At 43.4% G+C, this 19,406-nt stretch overlaps 1 protein-coding gene across 1 annotated transcript in view; it reads left to right on the top strand.

The window, feature by feature from the left end:
• The window catches only part of YLPM1 (YLP motif containing 1), a 64,257-nt gene extending 55,126 nt beyond the window's left edge, over nt 1-9,131 (top strand). Inside the window, exons 20-22 of the mRNA XM_045013886.1 lie at nt 4,450-4,580; nt 8,143-8,323; nt 8,713-9,131. Coding sequence (XP_044869821.1) covers nt 4,450-4,580; nt 8,143-8,289 — 278 coding nt within the window. The 3' untranslated portion in view covers nt 8,290-8,323; nt 8,713-9,131. The remainder of the gene's footprint in view (nt 1-4,449; nt 4,581-8,142; nt 8,324-8,712) is intronic.
• The last annotated feature ends 10,275 nt before the right edge of the window (nt 9,132-19,406 follow it).

The raw sequence follows: 19,406 nt of genomic DNA, 5'->3' as shown, positions 1-19,406 counted from the left end.
TTTACATAAATGGCCTTTTGTTGCCTTTTGTTTGACTGCTTTGCTGCAGCATCTCTTCTGCTGCCAAGTTCTCTTGATGAGTCATTGAAATCCTGATGGAACATCTAGACTTCCTGATACCCTCAGCACCGCTGGATGAGCCTTTTCTCAGTATCTGAGGCCTATCAAACAGCTAAGCAAATAAAGAAGAAACTCATTCCTAGGGTTGTGTGCATTCTTTCTGTAGAATTCACAATCCTGGTCCATTGTTAAGCTTATTTCTTAGAGCTTGCCGTGATAATTTTAAAGAAATGTTGCTTTGGAAATCATAGCGTAAAATACTGTGTGCATGATTAAAATATTCAAAGCTCTTGGTTATCGTATTATATTCTAAATAACTCTTGTTTTTCATTAAATGTGCATAAGAGGAACGAAAGTGTCCCATTACACACAACTAACATTTTTAAACACCCCCACCTCCCAAAAATCCCTCAGTTACACTCATTTTACAAATATCAAATACAGAAGCCTAAAATATGTATGATACATAGAACAATTAAACGGTTTTAAATACATATCATTCTTTGTGTAGCATCCCCAGCAAAACTGAATATGGGTTGCAGCAGAAACTAACAAATTAGAGGTTTTAAAAATACCCTCCCGCCCCCATTGTTAAATCTCACTAATAAAAAATAGAAGCAAAATAATTGTTTATATAATATGCTTTCCGGGTCATAAATCCAAACTATAAAAATAATATAGGATCATCTCCACTTAACCCAAATATGTACAAATAAATGTCTAATAAACTGCAAGGTTAAACTCTTTACAAAATGACGGTGTTAGCCACTGCTCTTGACATCAGCTGTTCACATTTCTTGTAATTAGCTTTCATCAGGAACTCAGCTAACAGGACACCAGTATTCCACAGTCACCGTGTCCTGTTGCTAAAGAGGTCCTTGAAACAGACTGAATCTATCCCAGTTTTTATATAAATAGCCCTTCCCCAATAAGTCTAAATTCTACAAAAAGCTATAGAAAAAACAAAATATACTAAAAACAGGTATCATATCGCTACAAAGAGCCCTACATTCCATTGTAATGGATGCTGTTTCCTAGAAGATTGCTCTATAAATTCAGGCATTGTCAGCCAAAACTGTGGTTAAAAACCTTGCATTTTGGGACTTAAAAGTGATTATATCGGATCCATCCTAGGATTTCCAGGGTAATGCTTGGCCTAAGAGTCCATTTCAGCAGTGACTGATTAGAACTATATACTAAATGGTATGTAAAGCTGTAATACAGATTTGTTGTTCCAGATTTGGGTTGTTTCCTGGGAGATGCTGGCCAGTCCAGCATGTTTACACCATTATAGACAGGCTTTTACAGAGGTGCAAGGGTTTAAAGGCAGAATCTTAAGCCAAATACATTTCTTTGGTGGAATCGGTTCACCCAGATCACTTGGCAGCTACAAATTCTGTTGTGCCTTCTGTTTTTATTTATAAATATTGTTACAGGTACAACAGAATTTTACTGGCTACAGTATGTCTTGGAGAATGTCTGAAATGTTGAGCTTTTGGCTGAACATACTTGTGACAGTCACCAAGAACATGAAAATCTCCTTGCCTCAGAGTTCTTGCTTTGGTTAATATTTATTCTGGCGGGGATGGTACATTCCTCTTCTGAATACTGTGCCCCTGCATACTGCTGCCCATTTTCCATATGTGTTCTGGATATAACCACAGCCACATTTTCATTTAAAATGTAACTACTGCTATATCAATGTGCCCTTCTCTATTTGTGCAGCAAGTCCTTCCATTTATAGCTTACAGAAATGGGCTAATGCTTGTTGTCTTGATTGAGGTACAATTGCCTCTTTGAGTATATTATTTAAAAGTATGGTTTAATAGTACAATGTTCAGACCTCACAAAAGGGGAAACTAACTTCACAATATCTGAAGTTTTATCGGCACTGTAAAACTTTATTCTAGGATGCAAATAACATTTCACTCACTCCACTATCAGTTGTTGCATAAAAAATACAAAAACTATAACTTTTTTTGGAGGGGTGGCCAGTATTGAGAAACAAAAAGTTATTGGCTAATTTCATGTGCTTTTATAATTAAAATAACAAAGGTGAGTTTTTAAGAAGTTTCACAGATTTTAAGGATACTGCCATTTTGCTATTTTTAAAACTTTAAACTCTGAATTATTAAAGTTTGAAAATTGGATGCTAAATAACCATTTCTTTCCATAACTACCATCGCGGGCTCCATATTACAAAGTGAAACCTTGTCTGATAACAAGGAACCCTTCTGAGTTGATGTACCGAGACTCTTTGCAATAGGACTTTGAGAATGCTTTAAGGAATGTCTGCTCTGGGGGCACCTCTGGATATACCTTGAAGTACCAGGGCATGGATGGAAGCAGATGTCCCTGGAAGGGCAGCCAACTTCAAACACAAAAGGAGATTAAATTTAAAAACATACTCTATACCAAGATAATGGAATCCTTAAAAGAAGGATTATTCAAACTGACAGTGCAGTCCTTAACTCACCTTTTTACATTTGAGTGTTGCAAAACTTTCAGGTACCGATTTGCAACTCTTGTCATACACAGGCGAAGTGGGAGAATTAACTCATGCTGGTGATCAGATGTGCTTACTACTTGCACATTGCATCAGAAAATTCTGATTTGCAGTGGGAAAGTGTTGATATGACTGCCGTATCACAGAGTTCCTCGACTTCTCCATTTGTCACAACTTAAATGTTCCTAAATGTGTGTGCTGCTTTCCTTTTCAATGCTGTTTATTCTGGAGCCCCTTATGATAGCAGTGGTCTCTGTTGAGTAATTTGTGAATAATACTAAATGGGCTTGGAAATACCTTTACTGCTGGAGCAATATAAAGGATTTTCCCATGCCTAGAGTTTCTCTCCTGAAAGGAGATGGCATCTCTCTGTGGAGCCGTAGTTACAAATTGGGCATATTTGACTTTGTGTTAAGTTTCTTCTTTTATTCTTTGTAACTATTAGCACATCAGGAAAGCAGATACAGCTGTTGTGTGTTGATTTTTAACTGTAGTGTCTTTGGGGAGGGGATTCGAAAATGCTTTGCTTGGGCAGATGAAAGATTTGAATCTGTCCCAATTAAATGGGGCATAATGGATTCTTGAAAATTCTAGCATTGAATGAGGGAGGGATTCACTTTGTTTGGCATGTGAAGTTTTACTGAAGTATGCACAAGTCACCATTCGTTTTTTTTGTTTTGCATGACCTCCAGTACTATTCTGCTCTTTGCTATTTTAAATAAAACAAAATTCATGTACATACTGAAATTCTTTGGATGCACATTTTTAGACTGTCCTTTTCTGCTGCCCAACAAATAGGCTGCTTTGTATTTGATTCGTTTCAGAGATCTCCTGTTGGCTAATTTAATAACATTAGTGACTTCTGAGCTAGTGTCACTGTCCTCACTGGCAACGGTTTACAGAGAATACCAAATAATTGTAAAAAGTCACTCTACATATACTTTAACATGGCAATGATTATAGAAATAGTTTAAAATATAGGGGCAACAAACTTAGTACATGACATTATGAACCAGTGAGTAAACACCAACGGAAAAAAATATTTTAGCTCTGTAAAGCCAGTTTCATGTCTTAGCACCTATTAATCCTTAACCTTATATACTTTGTCTCATTACCACTAGCAATCTGCTTCGAATAAGTGGCCAAAAAGAGCAAGTTCTTATAACTCAATAAATGTCATCTTGTTTCACTTTATCTCTCAGGCTGGTCACTCTGGTTCAGTAAGCAACAGAAGAAAAAAGTGACCTTTGGACAAACTTACTTCTAGAGCATTCATGTGTGTGTGACCTCTCACACCATGAATAATACCAGATTCTGAGTCTTTCTGCAGTCCCAGGATTTTGTGTTCAGTAGAAGCATTCTTCAAAAACTGCTTACTTATACAGTCCTTAGTAGGTTTAACAGTTTGGTGTCCTGATATGCAATATCAGGACACCAAGTTCCTGATATTGCATATTATACTATGTTTGACACAGTATTAAACCCAACACTGGGAAGAAAATGTGTGGCATTAATATTGTGTTAAACTGCAGAATAGATGAGACTGCCATTCCACCAACGGCTTCCAGCAGCAGCGTTATGCCTGCTGAGCATGGACTCTGAATGATGTGAACTTCCAGGAAGATACGTTTTCCTCCCTCATACAAACAACAATACTGAGTATTACTGACAAAATTAATATGAAAGATAAATAAAAGTTGGAAATGGGAGTGAGTTGAAACAAACTAGAGATCATTCCACTCATCAACACAATCTGGATGTGCAAGTTCTGCTGCTGTGAAATACAGACTCATCCTTTTGAAAGTGTCCCCTCTCTCATCTTGTTTGTGTGCCTTTTACACAAATTTTCTCCTTTAACGCTGAGGCTCTGTGTTTGTTCTCAGACAAGCTGGATGGCTTGCGGACAGGCACAAAGAGGAAACGTGATTGGGAAGCAATTGCCAGCAGGATGGAGGATTATCTTCAGCTTCCAGATGACTATGATACACGTGCTTCTGAACCTGGCAAGAAGAGGGTAATAAACTCCTTTAGTGCTTAATATCTCTAAAGGACTCAAATAGCATTCTCTCTGTGGAACATAGTCTGCACCATTCATTCAGTTTGCCTGCATACAGGATTACTGTGGACTCGTTTCATTTCATTGTCCCATTAGATGCCATGGCAGACTGTTTTTAAGGACATGGTCTTCCAAACACATACAGATTTGATATGATAAAATGAGCCATTGAAGATAGTAAAGATTAACATCATATGTCTCAGATTTTGAGAGTTAGCAAAAAGATATGCTGTCCTTAAGGAAACATTCTATATAAAGATGCAGACTTTCAAGAGAAGTCATGGAGATGGGTATTCTGTGTATGGTGTATGTTTTGCGGAGGCACAAAAGGTATAGTATATAATGCAGAAAAGAGGCTAGGAAGTTTGTACTGTGTGTTGTATATGAGAGAAGAGGAAAATAAAATGGGTGGTACGTATGTGACTTTATGATCTGTTAAAGTTAATCCATTTTTGTAGTAGGCTTTGTAACAAGGGTAGTGAAGGAAACAGTATGTGTTCTTAAATTTAGGGCAGGTTCAGTTTGAGTGATTTTCTTTGTGTATAAATAAAAATTGATCCTTTATCATCCCTGAATGTGTGCTGCTGCTTAAAATACTTCTATGAATGGAAAGTAAAAATGCACAGAGACACAAGAATGTACAAATGTGCATGAGCATCACTTAAAATAATAATCTACCACAGTGTTTCTCAAACTGGGGTCGCAGCTTGTGTAGGGAAAGCCCCTGGCGGGCCGGGCCAGTTTGTTTACCTGCCGGGTCCGCAGGTTCGGCCGATCGTGGCTCCCATTGGCCGCGGTTCGCCGCTGCAGGCCAATGGGAGCTGCTGGAAGCAGTGGCCAGTATTTCCCTCGGCCTGCGCTGCTTCCAGCAGTGAACCGTGGCCAGTGGGAGCCGCGATTGGCTGGACCTGCAGACAGGGCAGGTAAACAAACTGGCCCAGCCCGCCAGGGGCTTTCCCTACACAAGCGACGACGCCAGTTTGAGAAACACTGATCTACCATACAATTAGGTATTTTAGAATTAAGGTTGCTTAATTACATTTCCTATGAAGACAGTCACTAAAAATCAAGGAAACTGACAGTAAACTCGTTTACAGCTATAGTCAACCAACTTGTGTCTTACTCCCCTAAGCATCAATAAAATATAGTCTGAGTCTTCAGCTCAACAACAAACTCCCTTTTAATTCCAACATACATTCAATAACCCAAACTCTAATCTCAGCAAGATTAAGCTATATTATTCCCTATAGATGTGCGTAATCATAGTGTCTATACTAATTGAGCATGGAAAAATTAGGTTGAAGTGCAGGTTGTGCATTTCAGAGGGAATGGGAGGAACTGGTTGTATACATTGTGGTTCGTTGTATGTTAAAACTGAAAGAGTTTCTCATGGAGCTGAGGAGTTTGTAATTGTGTTTGGATGATAAAATGTAAATTGAGGTTGGTGTGGATGTTAACACTGACCTTTCTTAATTTTTAATGATCATGTTCACAGAAAATGCAATTGAGCAACCTTTACTCTAAGCTAATTTTTGTGGAGCGCATGTTTGATTTTTTTAAAAGTGTAGGTAGATGGATGAGGAGGTTAGTTTTGGCCGGTTGAACTGGGAGGAGTGGGGGTATTATGGAATTTTTGGCAGGAGGATAAGAAGGTGATTGGGGAGGACAACAGTGGGATAGTTACTTGGAGGTTGTGGACCAGGAATGGGTTTAGCAGGAGAGTGATACTCAGTGTGAGTTTGTGCGGGGTGGCTAGAGGGAAAAATAAGTCTGGAGAAGAGGACCTGAGGTTTCTTCTGGTGAATGTCTTATGGTTTAACAGATAGCTCTGTTCCAGTGGACCACTTCCTCACAAACTGTAAGACATTTTCAGAGGTGAATGGGATTTGAGGGGGGGAGCAAGGCTGGGTAGCAGCTCTCCCTAGTTCCATCCCGACCAGGGCCCCTAAGCAAGGAAATACTCTTCACATTTGTTAACATTTTATTTTTATAAATATAAATATTTATACAAAATTAGTGTTAATAGAAATAAATGTAAAAGTTATTTCCTTGTACATTGTGTTAGCAGAATGAGAACATTGAACTAAGTAGGTTGGGGAACTGGGCTAGTAAGTGAGGGGTGGGCATTGGGGCCAATGAGTCAGCAGAAATCAGGATTGGAGGGCAGGATGGGGAAGAGATTTGTTCTTGAGGGTATGTCTGCACAGCAAAAAAAAAACCCAAGGCTAGCCTGTGTCAGATGACACGGGCTTGTGGGACTCAGGCTACAGTGCTATTTCATTGCTGTGCAGAGTTCCAGGCTCAAGAGCTCTGGGACCCTCTCACCTCGCAGGGTCCTAGAGCCTGGGATCCAGCCCGAGCCTGGAAGTCTACACAGCAGTGAAACAGCCCCGCAGCCTGAGCCCTGCAAGCTCGAGTCAGCTGACATGGGCTAGCTATGGATGTCTAGTTGCTGTGTAGACATACCATGAGTTGCCTGCAGATACTGCTTCTCTAGCCCTATCATCACTCTTCCTACCTTGTATCTTGGTTACAACCCTCCCATTAGTTGCTTTTATGCCCTCTTCTCCTCTTCCTCCCCCTCCTCTTCCATATATGCACATATGTGTGGGTGAGAAGGTGACTGCAGAGGTCTGAACAAATCAGAGATGAAGATTGTGAGTGACTTTAAGAAGCCTTAGAGGAGGAAGTGGCAGTTGTCAAGGTGGGACGGAACATAAATGAGCAGCTTAGCACAGTGGGTGAGGTAGTGAAAAGGCTCATCCAGAAATGTGTCATAAAAGCCAAAGATAGAAAAGAACTATTTATTGTGACTCTCCTTCAGTCAGTGCAGGATTGTTCCCTACAGTATATCTTCCTCTACTTTGTCCAGTCTAGTTTTAAATGTCTCCAGTATGTAATTAAGCTTACAAGGTAGATGCAGAGAAGGATTATAGTTATGAAAAAACTGTAGTTCAACATTGTGTTCTCTGTGCCATTTCATTTGGGACCAGGAGAATACTGACTCACACACACTATGAACACTAAGAAGTAAGCCTATGTAATCCTTCCTTACAGAAGCACTGTTGTGTTCTGTGGCTTTCCCCTAGTATCCCTCAGTCCCTTCACACAGAAGAATACTTTCCAATGGTCTCTTGTCTTCCTTTTGTTTCCTGTGGGCAGCAGGCATCCAGCCATATTCTTCCTCTAAGCCTTAGAATAAATGCAGCCACTATGCTCTGAATCACAGAATTATTAGTGTTAAAATGGAAAAGACTTAATCATCTAGTCCATCCCCTAGCCAGTGCAAGATTTTTCTCTACTCTGCGATACATTCAGGACATTCCCTTTTAAATGATGTAATTAGGGGAACATCCACTGCTTCCTTTGAGAGAATGATTTGGGTCTTCAGTTTCAGAACCAAAATGACTGCGTGCAGGTTAAGAATTTTCTTTGTACACTAGTCTGTGAGTGAAAGGCCTACTAGTGTTCCAGTGTTTATTCTTGAAGGACTGTGTTACTGACATTGTGTTCTTCATAGGTAAGGTGGGCAGACCTAGAAGAAAAGAAGGATGCAGACAGGAAGAGGGCCATTGGTTTTGTGGTTGGACAAACGGATTGGGAGAAGATCACAGATGAAAGTGGTCATCTTGCTGAGAGAGCCCTCAACCGCACCAAATATATCTGAGACAATTATTATATGGAATTTTTGTACCTTTAAGGCAAGTGTTCCACCATTATACAAATTTAGTCTCACTGTTTTTTAAGAGTTGAGGATGAGATTAAAGCACACACATTGCTAGGGTTCTCCCTCCAGATATTCTTGTTTGGGGCCTTGAATGGTAGATGGATTTGTCAGTTGTGCACATTCCTTGGTATGTAATCTCCTGTGTGTAGCATCTCAAGTTTGAAGGAAAAGGGGTATCAACCTTCAAAATCTACAAGTATTGTCAGTAATAAGAGTGTTAAGTGTTCATGATAAGGACAACCGGAATATATGTCAGCTGGATACCTAGTTCTTCCAATTCCAGATTCTACATTATTGTATTTGAATTCCGACCATTTTTATTGATACATTTCTCAGTGTAACAGACTTTTCTTTTCTTTACAGGCCATTTACTTTGAGGAGAACTGAACCTGGCGTGGCATGAGCATCCTACATGGATCATGTCACTACCATCTTCACAGATTATTTTTGTTTCTTTTGTTGTTTTAGTTTCTGAAAGTTCCTTGAAATATTGGCAGGTGATAACCAGTGTCCCCAAAAGACATACAATTCTGCTGCACCTAAGCGAGAAAGTTTTCATTTTAATATTTTTTGGAGGGGAGGGAGGGTCAGTAGTTTTAGCTGCTATGCGTGGAAAAATTAGGCAGAGAATGTTTCCTCCACTGTACTGTAACAGAATGTCTGTATCACCTTTGCTTTGTGGCCATTCTCATTTTATACTGTACGTACCTTGTAGCTTATTGTACTAGGAAGCAGAACAATAAACTTTCATTATAAACCCAGTGAGTTTGGTGGGCCATACAGCATGGGCCTTTCTCTTGGTGTTTGTTTTATCTTTTAAATGTGGTCTGTCTTCGCATGTTGACAGAATGTTCAAAATCGCCGTCATCTGGAAGAGGCATCATGCTTCTGTTTGAGTGCATGTCTTACCTGGGGACTCCAGGAGCCACCTGCTCTCCTCTTTGTAGCCAGTTGTTTTTTTTAGGCCTTGGCTCTTGTTGGCCTACAGTAATGTTACATCTTCTCTGTCATCTTGGAGGGCAGCTGCTCTTTGAAGTGTTTTCTGGATTGTTAGTTTCTCGGCTGTTTTAAATTTCCATTGCTACCTGTGGGTTTGAATTTAATTCTGTGGTACTGAAATACTCCAGGTAGTAATGTGGAGTGTGAAAAAAGTTCCTTTATTGCTGAGTTTTAAATTAAAACAGGTAATGGAAAACTGTGAATGTGGGAAGTCCTCTCAGTGGGAGCCCAGAAAGTCTCTGTGGTCACAATAGATCATATTGTCTATTTGACTCCCCATCAATGCATATTCATTCCCCTCACAAAATTTAATTTCACTTAAAAGAAGTAGTGAAAACTTTCAGATCTAGAACTAAAAGGATGCCTTGGTCTGGCCAAGAAATGGGCTTCACTTGATGTAAAAGATGGATTAAATAATTGTCCACATTGAGAACAATGGGGTAGGAGCTTTATGTACAATATCATTTGTCTCATCAGTGATGCACAGTATTACAGATTTGCTAATGAGCAAGTTGAATAGATCATTTTTGTTCTTTCTGGATTTCCAAACCAAAGGCTTATGTTAAGACTTGTATGGAAAGAGAAGGTGCTAGATTATCTGAAAAATGTCTTAGTTGATGGTGAATTATTTGAAATTGCTGTCCTGTACACTTTGAAGAAAGTGAAATTCTGATAGCTGCTTCTGTGCTCCCTGCTGCTCTGCTGAGCGATTACATTGCAAATTGCTTCTAAGTTTATTAACCAATCAAGATTGATGAGGGCATTGTTTGGTACATTAAAGTAGAGCCATTGTTTGTAATATTGAATGGTTTTTGTTTACCATTCTAATACATTTCTGTTTACTTGACGTTTCTCAGCCTGATTCATTGTGTGTGAATGAAAGTTTTTCTCAGGGTGAACAACAGACTATCTGAATTTGACCTGAATGTATGTTTACATATAAGAAAATGAAGCTCCTTGAATGCAATGCTGTTACACCAGAAGGTAACAAATGTGGATTTGTGTGTACACATCTCATAATACAGTAGTATTTACTTTCTGTTTTTAAATGTTGCAAAGTACTGTCTTTGAATTCTCAGAGTTGGCATTGCACAAAGTAGTAATTGCCAAGAACTCTGGGAAATCAGAGGGCTTTTGTGTCCTTATGGAGATCAGTCAAGGCTTGTCTCAAAGGAGTTGCTTTCTCATTTCTCTGCATAGTGGCTACCAGAAAGATTCTGAGGCTACCAACTGGAGTCTGTTGTCCATAACAAATCTAGACTGCAGATGGTATTTCCTGAACCCATTTTGACTTCCTGTGCCATTTTGATGGGCTAGTTCTATATCCAGATGCTAAGATCTGGATGTTTTCACTATACCCTTCAGAATCAATCTGAATCAAGTTCTAACACTTTTCCTTTCCAGGATAAATAATTTTTCTGGAGTGCAAGTGTCATGGAAACAAATAGAGAGTGGCAGAGGGGATCACCGTGTCTCCTGTGTTCTCATGCAGTTTGTAGCAGAACTGAGCAGCCAGCACCCAAGGAGGCCATGCTGTTTTTGTTCCCTTGGTCTGCATGCAAGGAAGGAGAGGCAGACACAGAACACGTGAAGGGTTGCACTTGTTACCAGTCAGATGTGACAAGAGATATGGCAAATGACAACTAACTGGAAGGGCAGTGCAAATTGAGTACAATGTTTTCATTATGAAGAAGTTCTGTTGCAAGTGTTTGCCAATATCGTCAGAATATGTTGAATTTTTTTCTGTCAGTCGCATTGATGTTTGTTCTTTACAGGTACTATAATGCATCCAAGTCTACAGTAATTTTATGATCTTTGTCATCTGTGTTGCAGCATGGTGGTAAGTTTGAGCACCCAGCAGATCAGCCTGGGGCAGATTGTTGGGAAGTGGCTTAGGAAGAAAGTATCATATCTGCATAATATCAGAGCATCAACCTCCACCATGTTCCATGCACTCCAGTCCTTCCGAGAATGACGTAATCCAGCACTTTGAACTGCTCATCAGCACTGGTGGCAGAATTACAGATAGCTAGATTGTCACACCCTTTGTCCATGCCCAGAGAATGGTGATGGTGATTGATTCAAAGCCTTCAGCTGTGGAATATGACAAAGTTGCATCCTCTTTGCTGTCCTATCCAGTATCCACAGGCAGCTTCTGGGACTTAGACCCCACACTGACACTGGACTCATACAACATTGGGAATAAAAAATGCCTCCTACAATCTGTGGTTAACTAGGAAAATGGACCCCATTCTCTCAGATTATGACCTGGCTATGATCATAAATGCCTTTGTTAACTCCAGATTGTACTGTTGCAATGCAATGTACCAGTGGTTTTCAACCTTTTTTCATTTGCAGACCCCTAAAAAATGTCAAAGGGAGGTGCGGAGCCCTTTGAAACTCTTAAACATAGTCTGCAGACCCCCCATGGACCACAGGTTGATAACCACTGGTTCTGTGGTAATGACAACCTTTTGCGGACTCCTTAGACATAGTCTGTGGACCCCCAGGGGCCCACGGACCACAGGTTGAAAACCACTGCAATATACCATGGTTTGAAAACATTTTTAAAAATCTACCTCTTCAGGAAGATTGGCTGCTTAAGAGCATTTCATCCCTGTATATCACTTGTTCCACTGCTTTGCTAAAGACTCTCCCACCTTCTCGGCCTTCAGTCACCCTTAACATCTCGGCTCTTCAAGATTAATGAAACTGTCTGTCCTGAGGGTAAGACTCATGCTTTTCCACAAAGAAGCTCACAACCAATTAACATTTACAAAAGGCTGAAACATTTTTTACTTAATCTGCACCTCACAGATTATATGAACGGTGAGGAAACATTTTGTCATAAGTCATCTTGTATGCTTTTACTCTAGAAAGCTTCAATAAGCCATGGGGTTATGGCCATCGTGTAAAAAACCTGAATAGAAAAGAATCCTGTACCAACTTTGATGCTGTGGTTGTTTTTTCGCTTACTTGTTGAGACTAGCTAATCAGAGTTAGTGGTATCTCACATTATTAGTTCCCTGCAATTACAAGAGAAAAATTGCATCTTAGTTCTTCATATCTCTATCTCTGTGATTTGGTTTGGCATTCATTGGATTTGCTTCAATCAGCTATATGAATCCTGTCCATCAATAAATAATTTGCTCCTTGCCTGTCAGGTGCTGCGCTACACGTTGCTGTTTTTGCATGTTTGTAAAGGTGTTGCATTAAAAATTTTCTGAGGCCTTTTGAAATCTCTGTACAGACATTTGGAATCATTGGAGAAGATTTCAGTTTCTGTATCTAGTCCACTACATCCTGTCTTCAACTGTGACCAATACCAGATGTCTCAGAAGAAGGTGCAAGAAGACCCAAAGTGGGCATTTATAGACTATAACAGTTTTTTTCCAACCCTTCTCCTCTCAGTTTAGTGATTGCCATATGCTGAGAAGCATGAAGGTTTATATCTTTTCCAAACTTCATTTTTGTTAATCATCTTTAATTGTAACTGTAGATGTTTTCATTATTCATGTAAATGTCCAGTCCTTTTTTGAATCCTGCAGAACTCTTGATTTCAATGATGTCTTGTGGCAGAGAGTTCTATAGGCTAGTTGTCTGTTGTGTAAAGCCATATTGCATTATTCAAGAAGTTCAGTTTAGTTCTTTCTAACTCCACTTTGTGGGCGTATTAATAGGATGGGCAGCAAATTTGAGTGGAAAAGTAACAGATCGTTCCTTGTTCCCATTTTGATACATGTTGTGTGTTGTGCACTGAAAGTGCTCAGTGCTGTACAGAATCCAGACAAAGATGCTGTTTCTGCCCTATGATGCTTGAAGTCTAAACATATAATTGAAATGCAGCCTTTTGCAAGATGGCTCTTCGCAGTGAAGATCTTCGCTATATACAAGTTCAAGACAGGCAAAGAAAACAAGTTCAAGACAGGCTTATTCAACGGAAACTGCAAAATGTACTTATTAATTTGTTTTCTGGCAAAAAATGCTAATAGATATTTAAGGACTAGGGTAGATCAGATCTTCATATGTCCCTTTTTAAAGATGATACTTCTGCAGCACAGCAGCCCATAGCATCATGCTATGGCTTTGATGCTCTGTTAAGCTGGAATCACCAATATCACTTCCTCTGACATCAGGGTTTTCCTTGTATTTTTCCCATCCATGTACTCACCAAGCCTGTAACCCTAACCAGATGAAATCTCTGCTAGTAGGGGTGCAGGCCTATACTTGCTATTCACTGCTTGAACACTATTTTTGGATTTCGACACCACTGGAACAGTCATTCCAAGTCTTCAATAAGGAATGAAATAATTCAGCCCTTTGAACAACTCATTGCCACTAATATGAGTTTGTAGTTTCTGGCAGAAATACAAAAAATAATTTTCTTAATGCAGCTGCCCTGGTGGCAACAGCATTTTATCTCCTTAAATTGCAATTCCCAGTTAACAGAAGACACCATTTTAATAATAATGCTACTGTCCAGGGAACTACAGAAGCAGTCATGCTTCTGGGCAGACCACAGAGCTTGGAAAAGCCACTGTTGACTTGGGATACAAACTGATTCTACTTTCTGCTCAAAATTGTCAGCTGTCAAGTTCCTGGGAAGGCAGCCCAGCATATGTAGGTGCCATGGGGGGTCTAAACTAAGATTTGCAAGATCCAATGAAGATTATGTCATTCACTATACCCGGGATTCAAAGTGGAAGCAACGCACGGAAGGGTCATCTTGTGCAGAATGTGATGGCCCACATCCTCAGCAAGTCAGACACCCAAGAATACATCATTCTTATGCTCTCCTTCCTCCATTGGCTCCCCAGTTTTCCTCTGATGTTAATACAAGACATGATTGGTCCTCAATTTGAGAGCCATCAGTAGTCGTCCTGGGACCAACACGGCTACAGTATCACTGCATATCTCCTTTCATCATCATTCAAGACAATTTACAATAGCCTGGGTCAGTGCAACTGATAAAATCCAGGACAAGTGTGAGGGCCAGAGATAAAGTGTACTCAGGTGAGGGAGTTCATCTGTGGAGTTGAGCTATTAGTGGAGATTAGATTAAGCCAAATTTTGACCATGTTTCATTGCACAAACCCCCCTGTTGCTAAAGCTTTCTCACCAGAAATAGAGAAAAAAGTAGAGCTTGCTAGAACTGGGAAGTTTGAAGAGCAGAATTCTTTATGAATTCCATTCAGGACACCACTATGCAGTTCTAGCTTTTTAGCACCACTCACTAATTTTGTCAGGAGACTAGAGTAAGAATAATTTTCTGTTCTTCGACTGCTTGCTTGTGTCGATTCCATTCTAGGCATGTGCACGCCCACGTGCACAGTTGTCAGAGATTTCTGCCTTAGCGGTATCCATGGGGTCAGCTGTGGCACCCCCTTGAGTGCTGTGCTCATCCATCGGTATATTAGGCGCCCCCGATCCTACGCCTTCTCAGTTGCTCCTTACTGCCCATGACGGTTGAAGCACCTCATCTTGCAGATCGCAAGAGCATTAGCAGTTCTTTATAGCCTTTCATTCTCTTATCTGTACATAGTTGTAAAGTAGTTTGTAAGTAGTTAGTTAGTCTTTAGTATAGTTAGGTTAGTGTCCTTAGAGTCCCGGTTGAAACTTTGTCCCAGAGTGGGGCATGCCCCACTCGACATGCAGCTGGCCAGTGCCTAACAGTGATACCCATGATACTTGCCTGAAGTGCCTGGGGGAATCCCACAGAAAAGACAAGTATCAGATTTGTAAAAACTTCTGACTTTGAACGCAGAAGTGCATCAGAGCCCTCCACTGTGGACCCCACGCCGAGTATTTCTGCTTTGGTGTGAAGCGCACCGCCAGCACCGGGCTCCACTGAGCCCCATTCCCCTTTGCCTGTGCTGAAGAAGTGGCAAAAGAAGAGGAGCCCCTTGGGACCGGAGAAGGGGACTTTGGGCAAAGGACCTATGTCAGGCCTTGCACCCACTTCAGGGCTACACAGGGATCCCCCCATAACCCCAGGAAGTGACAGGTCCTCGGCCTCTTCCAGGGCCATCAGTGCCTGAGGTGGCCCCGGTGGCCAAAGACCAAATGAGCCTACCAGCACCGCAGGCACCGCACCAGGCTAAGACCCCCGCACCTAAGGGCAAGCCATTCATGGTGCAGCCTCAGAGGATGGCGGTGCACCCCTGGTCGCCGGACCATAGGCGCAGATCCCCATCTCTGTGACCTCGGATCCCGGCACCGTATCCTGGCTCTCCAGCTAGAAGACCCAGGTTCTTGACATGTTCCCCACTTACTAGGCATGGGATTCCGGAGTCGAGGTATCTGTCTCTATATCGCTGGTACCAATGAGCTTCTGGCTGCAGGTCCCCTAGGGCTTGGTCACCCTCCCTCAGGCAGTCTCCTGGACGTCGGTCCCTGCCCTGGAGGGTCCATTCACCATCACAGCACCGGTCCCAGTCTCATTTCTCCAGCAGGCGTCATTACTCGCCCTTGCCTCACCGGTTGCCGACCGGAGTCAGCAAGCAGACTCAGGCCTTGTTGGCTCCACCATGGTCGCCAGAAGGACAGTGGTCCAAGTTGGACCAAGAGTTCAGTCCTTCACATAGAAGGGGGGATTCACCACTGATGCGGGAGACCAGTGCAGCACCCGCCACGATTGCATCACAGCATGGGCAGTGGCCCTCCCAGTGGCCATACTGGAATCCGTGGGGTGTGCCTGTGAATGCCAGTCCCCTACTCCCACCAGCCCTTCCTGGCAGCCTCAGATAAACCGGCCATGGCACCGCAGTCAGAGCACGGTGCCAAATCCATTGTGGGGGCAGCACATTGGACCTGGTGCCTAAGGGTCCGTTCCCGGACAAAGAAGGGGAACGGTGCAATCATAGTAGTCATCCCTGGACGAGGTGGTGGCTGGGCCATCACATACAAGCAGTCCCTGGACGATATTAAGGAGCACCAAGCCCTCCTTAGAGGAGTGGCTGAGAACCTGAACTTACCAATAGAAGAGGTCATGGAGGAGGCCAACGACCTCTTCAGCATTATTTCGGCTACCACCCCTGCCTGGGTCGCATTGCCTGTTCACCCAGGGGTCCTCAAGATTGCCAAGTCACTGTGGCAAATCCCCTCTTCTATTCTGCCGACTTTCAAGAAAGCAGAAAAGAAATATTATGTCCCTGCAAAAGATTTTGAATATCTGTACACGCTCTCCCCAGCAGCATCCCTGGTTGTGTCTGCGGTGAACGAAAGGGACAGACAGGACCATGTTAGTGACACCTCCAAAAATAAGGATGCCAAAATACTTGATTTATTTGGCAGAAAGGTTTATTCAACAGCCAGTCTTCAGTTTAGGGTGTTGAATCACCAGGCACTGTTGGGCAGACATTCAACAAGTCCCACAGGTTGAAATTATAAGTTCAAGGAGATCCTCCCACAGGATCATGCCCAGGAGTTCACTGCGCTGGTGGATGAAGGCATGGCGGTGGCCAGGGGAGTCCTTCAGATGGCCTGGGATGCTACTGACGTGGCAGCCAGGGTGGTCACATCTGCAGTGGCCATCAGATGCAGCTCATGGTTGCAGTCCTCTGGGTTGTCCTAAGAGATGCAGGCCACTATCCAGGACCTCTTGTTTAAGGAAACGGGGCTCTTCTCCGAGCTCACAGATGCGAGGCTACATGGCTTTAAAGACTATTGAGCCACCCTCCACTCCCTGGGCCTTCACATCCCTCAGTAAGCCAGGAAGCTGTTTCACCTTCCACCACCTCCTCCTCTTCACTCTAGGTCCTGGGGAACTCCCAGATCGGGTTCCTACAGGAGGAAAGACAAGGATAAGGGGCCTAAACGGAAATATCCTTCATCTTTCCACTTGGCTGCACAACCTGACCCTCCCAGAAACCAGGGAGGCCAGAAAGTCGTTTTAAGGGTGTGCCCTAAGACAATGCCCCAGTCAATACGCTGGCTCCATCCCTCTGTTTCCTCAGCCGCCTCCACCCTTTCCGGTCAGCCTGGTCCTTTATCACCTCGGACCGTTGGGTGTTTGACATGATTTCATCGAGCAATACCCTGCAGTTTGTAGCCGGCCCGCCTCATCCCTCTTCAGGGACCCTTCTCATGAGCAACTGCTGGTCCAGGAGGTCGAAAACCTCCTGCGCCTGGGGGCAGTGGAGCAGGTCCCTTGGGACATTTAAGGAAAAGGATTCTACTCTGGTTATTTCCTAATCCTGAAAGCAAAAGGAGGCCTCAGACCCATCTTGGACCTCTATCGTCTCAACAAGTCTCTCAAGAAGTTGAAATTTCACATGGTTCCCCTGGCCTCCATCATCCCCTCCCTGGATCTGTGAGTCTGGTATGCCGCCCTTGATTTAAAGGACGCATACTTTCATATTTCCATTTTCCTGGGACACCTGCACTTCCTCTGTTTCATGTTGGGTCAGTGCCACTTCTAGTTCATGGCGATGCCCTTTGGTCTCTCGTTGGACCAGAGAGTGTTCACAAAGTGTATATAACGCCAGTGGCCGCTTACCTGCGACATCGAGGAGTCCGAATTTACCCATCCCTCGACAGCTGGTTCATAAAGGGCCAGTCCCGAGATCAGGTGCTGAGGCATTTCGATCTGGCCTGTGCCACCTGTTGCTCCTGGGGCTGGTAATAAATGAGAAAAAGTCAACCTTCACCCCAGTGCAACGCATAGAATTTATCAGGGCAGTCCTCAATTCCACTTGGGCCAGGTCCTTCCTCCCCGAGACTCAGTTCCAAGCCACAGTGGACCTCATCTCGTGTATGCGAGCCCACCCTCTCACCACCACCCACATGTGCTGGAAATTGTTGGGCCTCACGGCACCACGCACTTACGTGGTCCGGCACACACAGCTCCGCCTCAGGCCCCTGGCGTCAGTCTATGCCCCCAACCAGCACATCATGGACTTGGTGGTCAGGATTCCTGACAGTGTTCTGTCATTGCTCACGTGGTGGCAGGACCCCGCATTAGTGCTGGAAGGGTCCCCTTTGTGGCTTCATTCCCGTCGGCAACTCTCGTCTCCGATGCCTCGGTCCTAGGGTGGGGAGCCCATCTGGACACACTTAGCACTCAAGATCGTTGGTCCAGTCGCGATCACACTCTGCATATCCACATCAGGGAGCTCAGAGTGGTTCGCCTGGCCTGCCAAGCCTTCCTGCCTCAATTGCAGGGCACGGTGGTGCAGGTCCTGATGGACAATATGGTGACAGTCTTCTATATCAACAGGCAGGGCGGAGCCAGGTCATCTGTCCTTTGCCAGGAAGCCCTCCGGCTCTTGGAATTCTGTCTGCAGCATGATATCTAGCTCGTAGCCACTCACCTCCCTGGGGCCAAGAATGCCTCAGAAGATTGCCTCAGTAGGTCCTTCTTGTCATGCCACAAGTGGTCCCTCCATCCAGACGTGCTCAGCTTCATCTTCCACAAGTGGAGGACTCCCTGGGTGGACCTGTTTGCATCCAGGGAGAACAGGAAATGCCACATTTTCTGCTCTGTCGGACGCCTTTCTGCTCCAGTGGTCGGGGGCTCAGATGTACGTCTTCCCTCTGGTGCCATTACTCTCCAGGGTCCTTATGAAAATCAAGCGGGACAGGGAGATCCTCATAGTGCGGGCTTGGCCATACCAGCCCTGGTTCAGCATGTTGCTGGACCTCTTGGTCGCCGCTCCGTTACAGCTACCACTCTGGCTGGACCTGCTATCCCAGAACCATGCCAGTCTTCTGCATTCCAGCGTGCAGGCATTTCACCTGATGGCTTGGCTGCTGCATGGTTAAATGAGCAGGAGCAGCAGTGCTTAGCTGATGTCCAACAGGTCCTGTTGGGCAGTAGAAAACGCTCCACCAGTGTGACCTACCTGGCCAAATGGAAGTTGTTCACCTGCTGGACCTAGGATAAAGGCGTTCGGCCCAAGCAAGCCTCGATGCAGTTGATCTTGGACTACCTTCTGCATCTCAAACTCCAAAGCCTGTGCCTTTCATCTATCCAGGTCTACTTGGCAGCCATCTTGGCCTTCCATCCACCGCTCGTGGGTTGGTCGGTTTTCACCCAGGACATGATGGCCAGGTTCTTC

Source organism: Mauremys mutica, chromosome 4 (genome assembly GCF_020497125.1).
Source record: "Mauremys mutica isolate MM-2020 ecotype Southern chromosome 4, ASM2049712v1, whole genome shotgun sequence".
Taxonomy (NCBI): domain Eukaryota; kingdom Metazoa; phylum Chordata; order Testudines; family Geoemydidae; genus Mauremys; species Mauremys mutica.
Note: the sequence above shows the minus strand (reverse complement) of the source record. Positions and strands in the feature narration are given on the sequence as shown.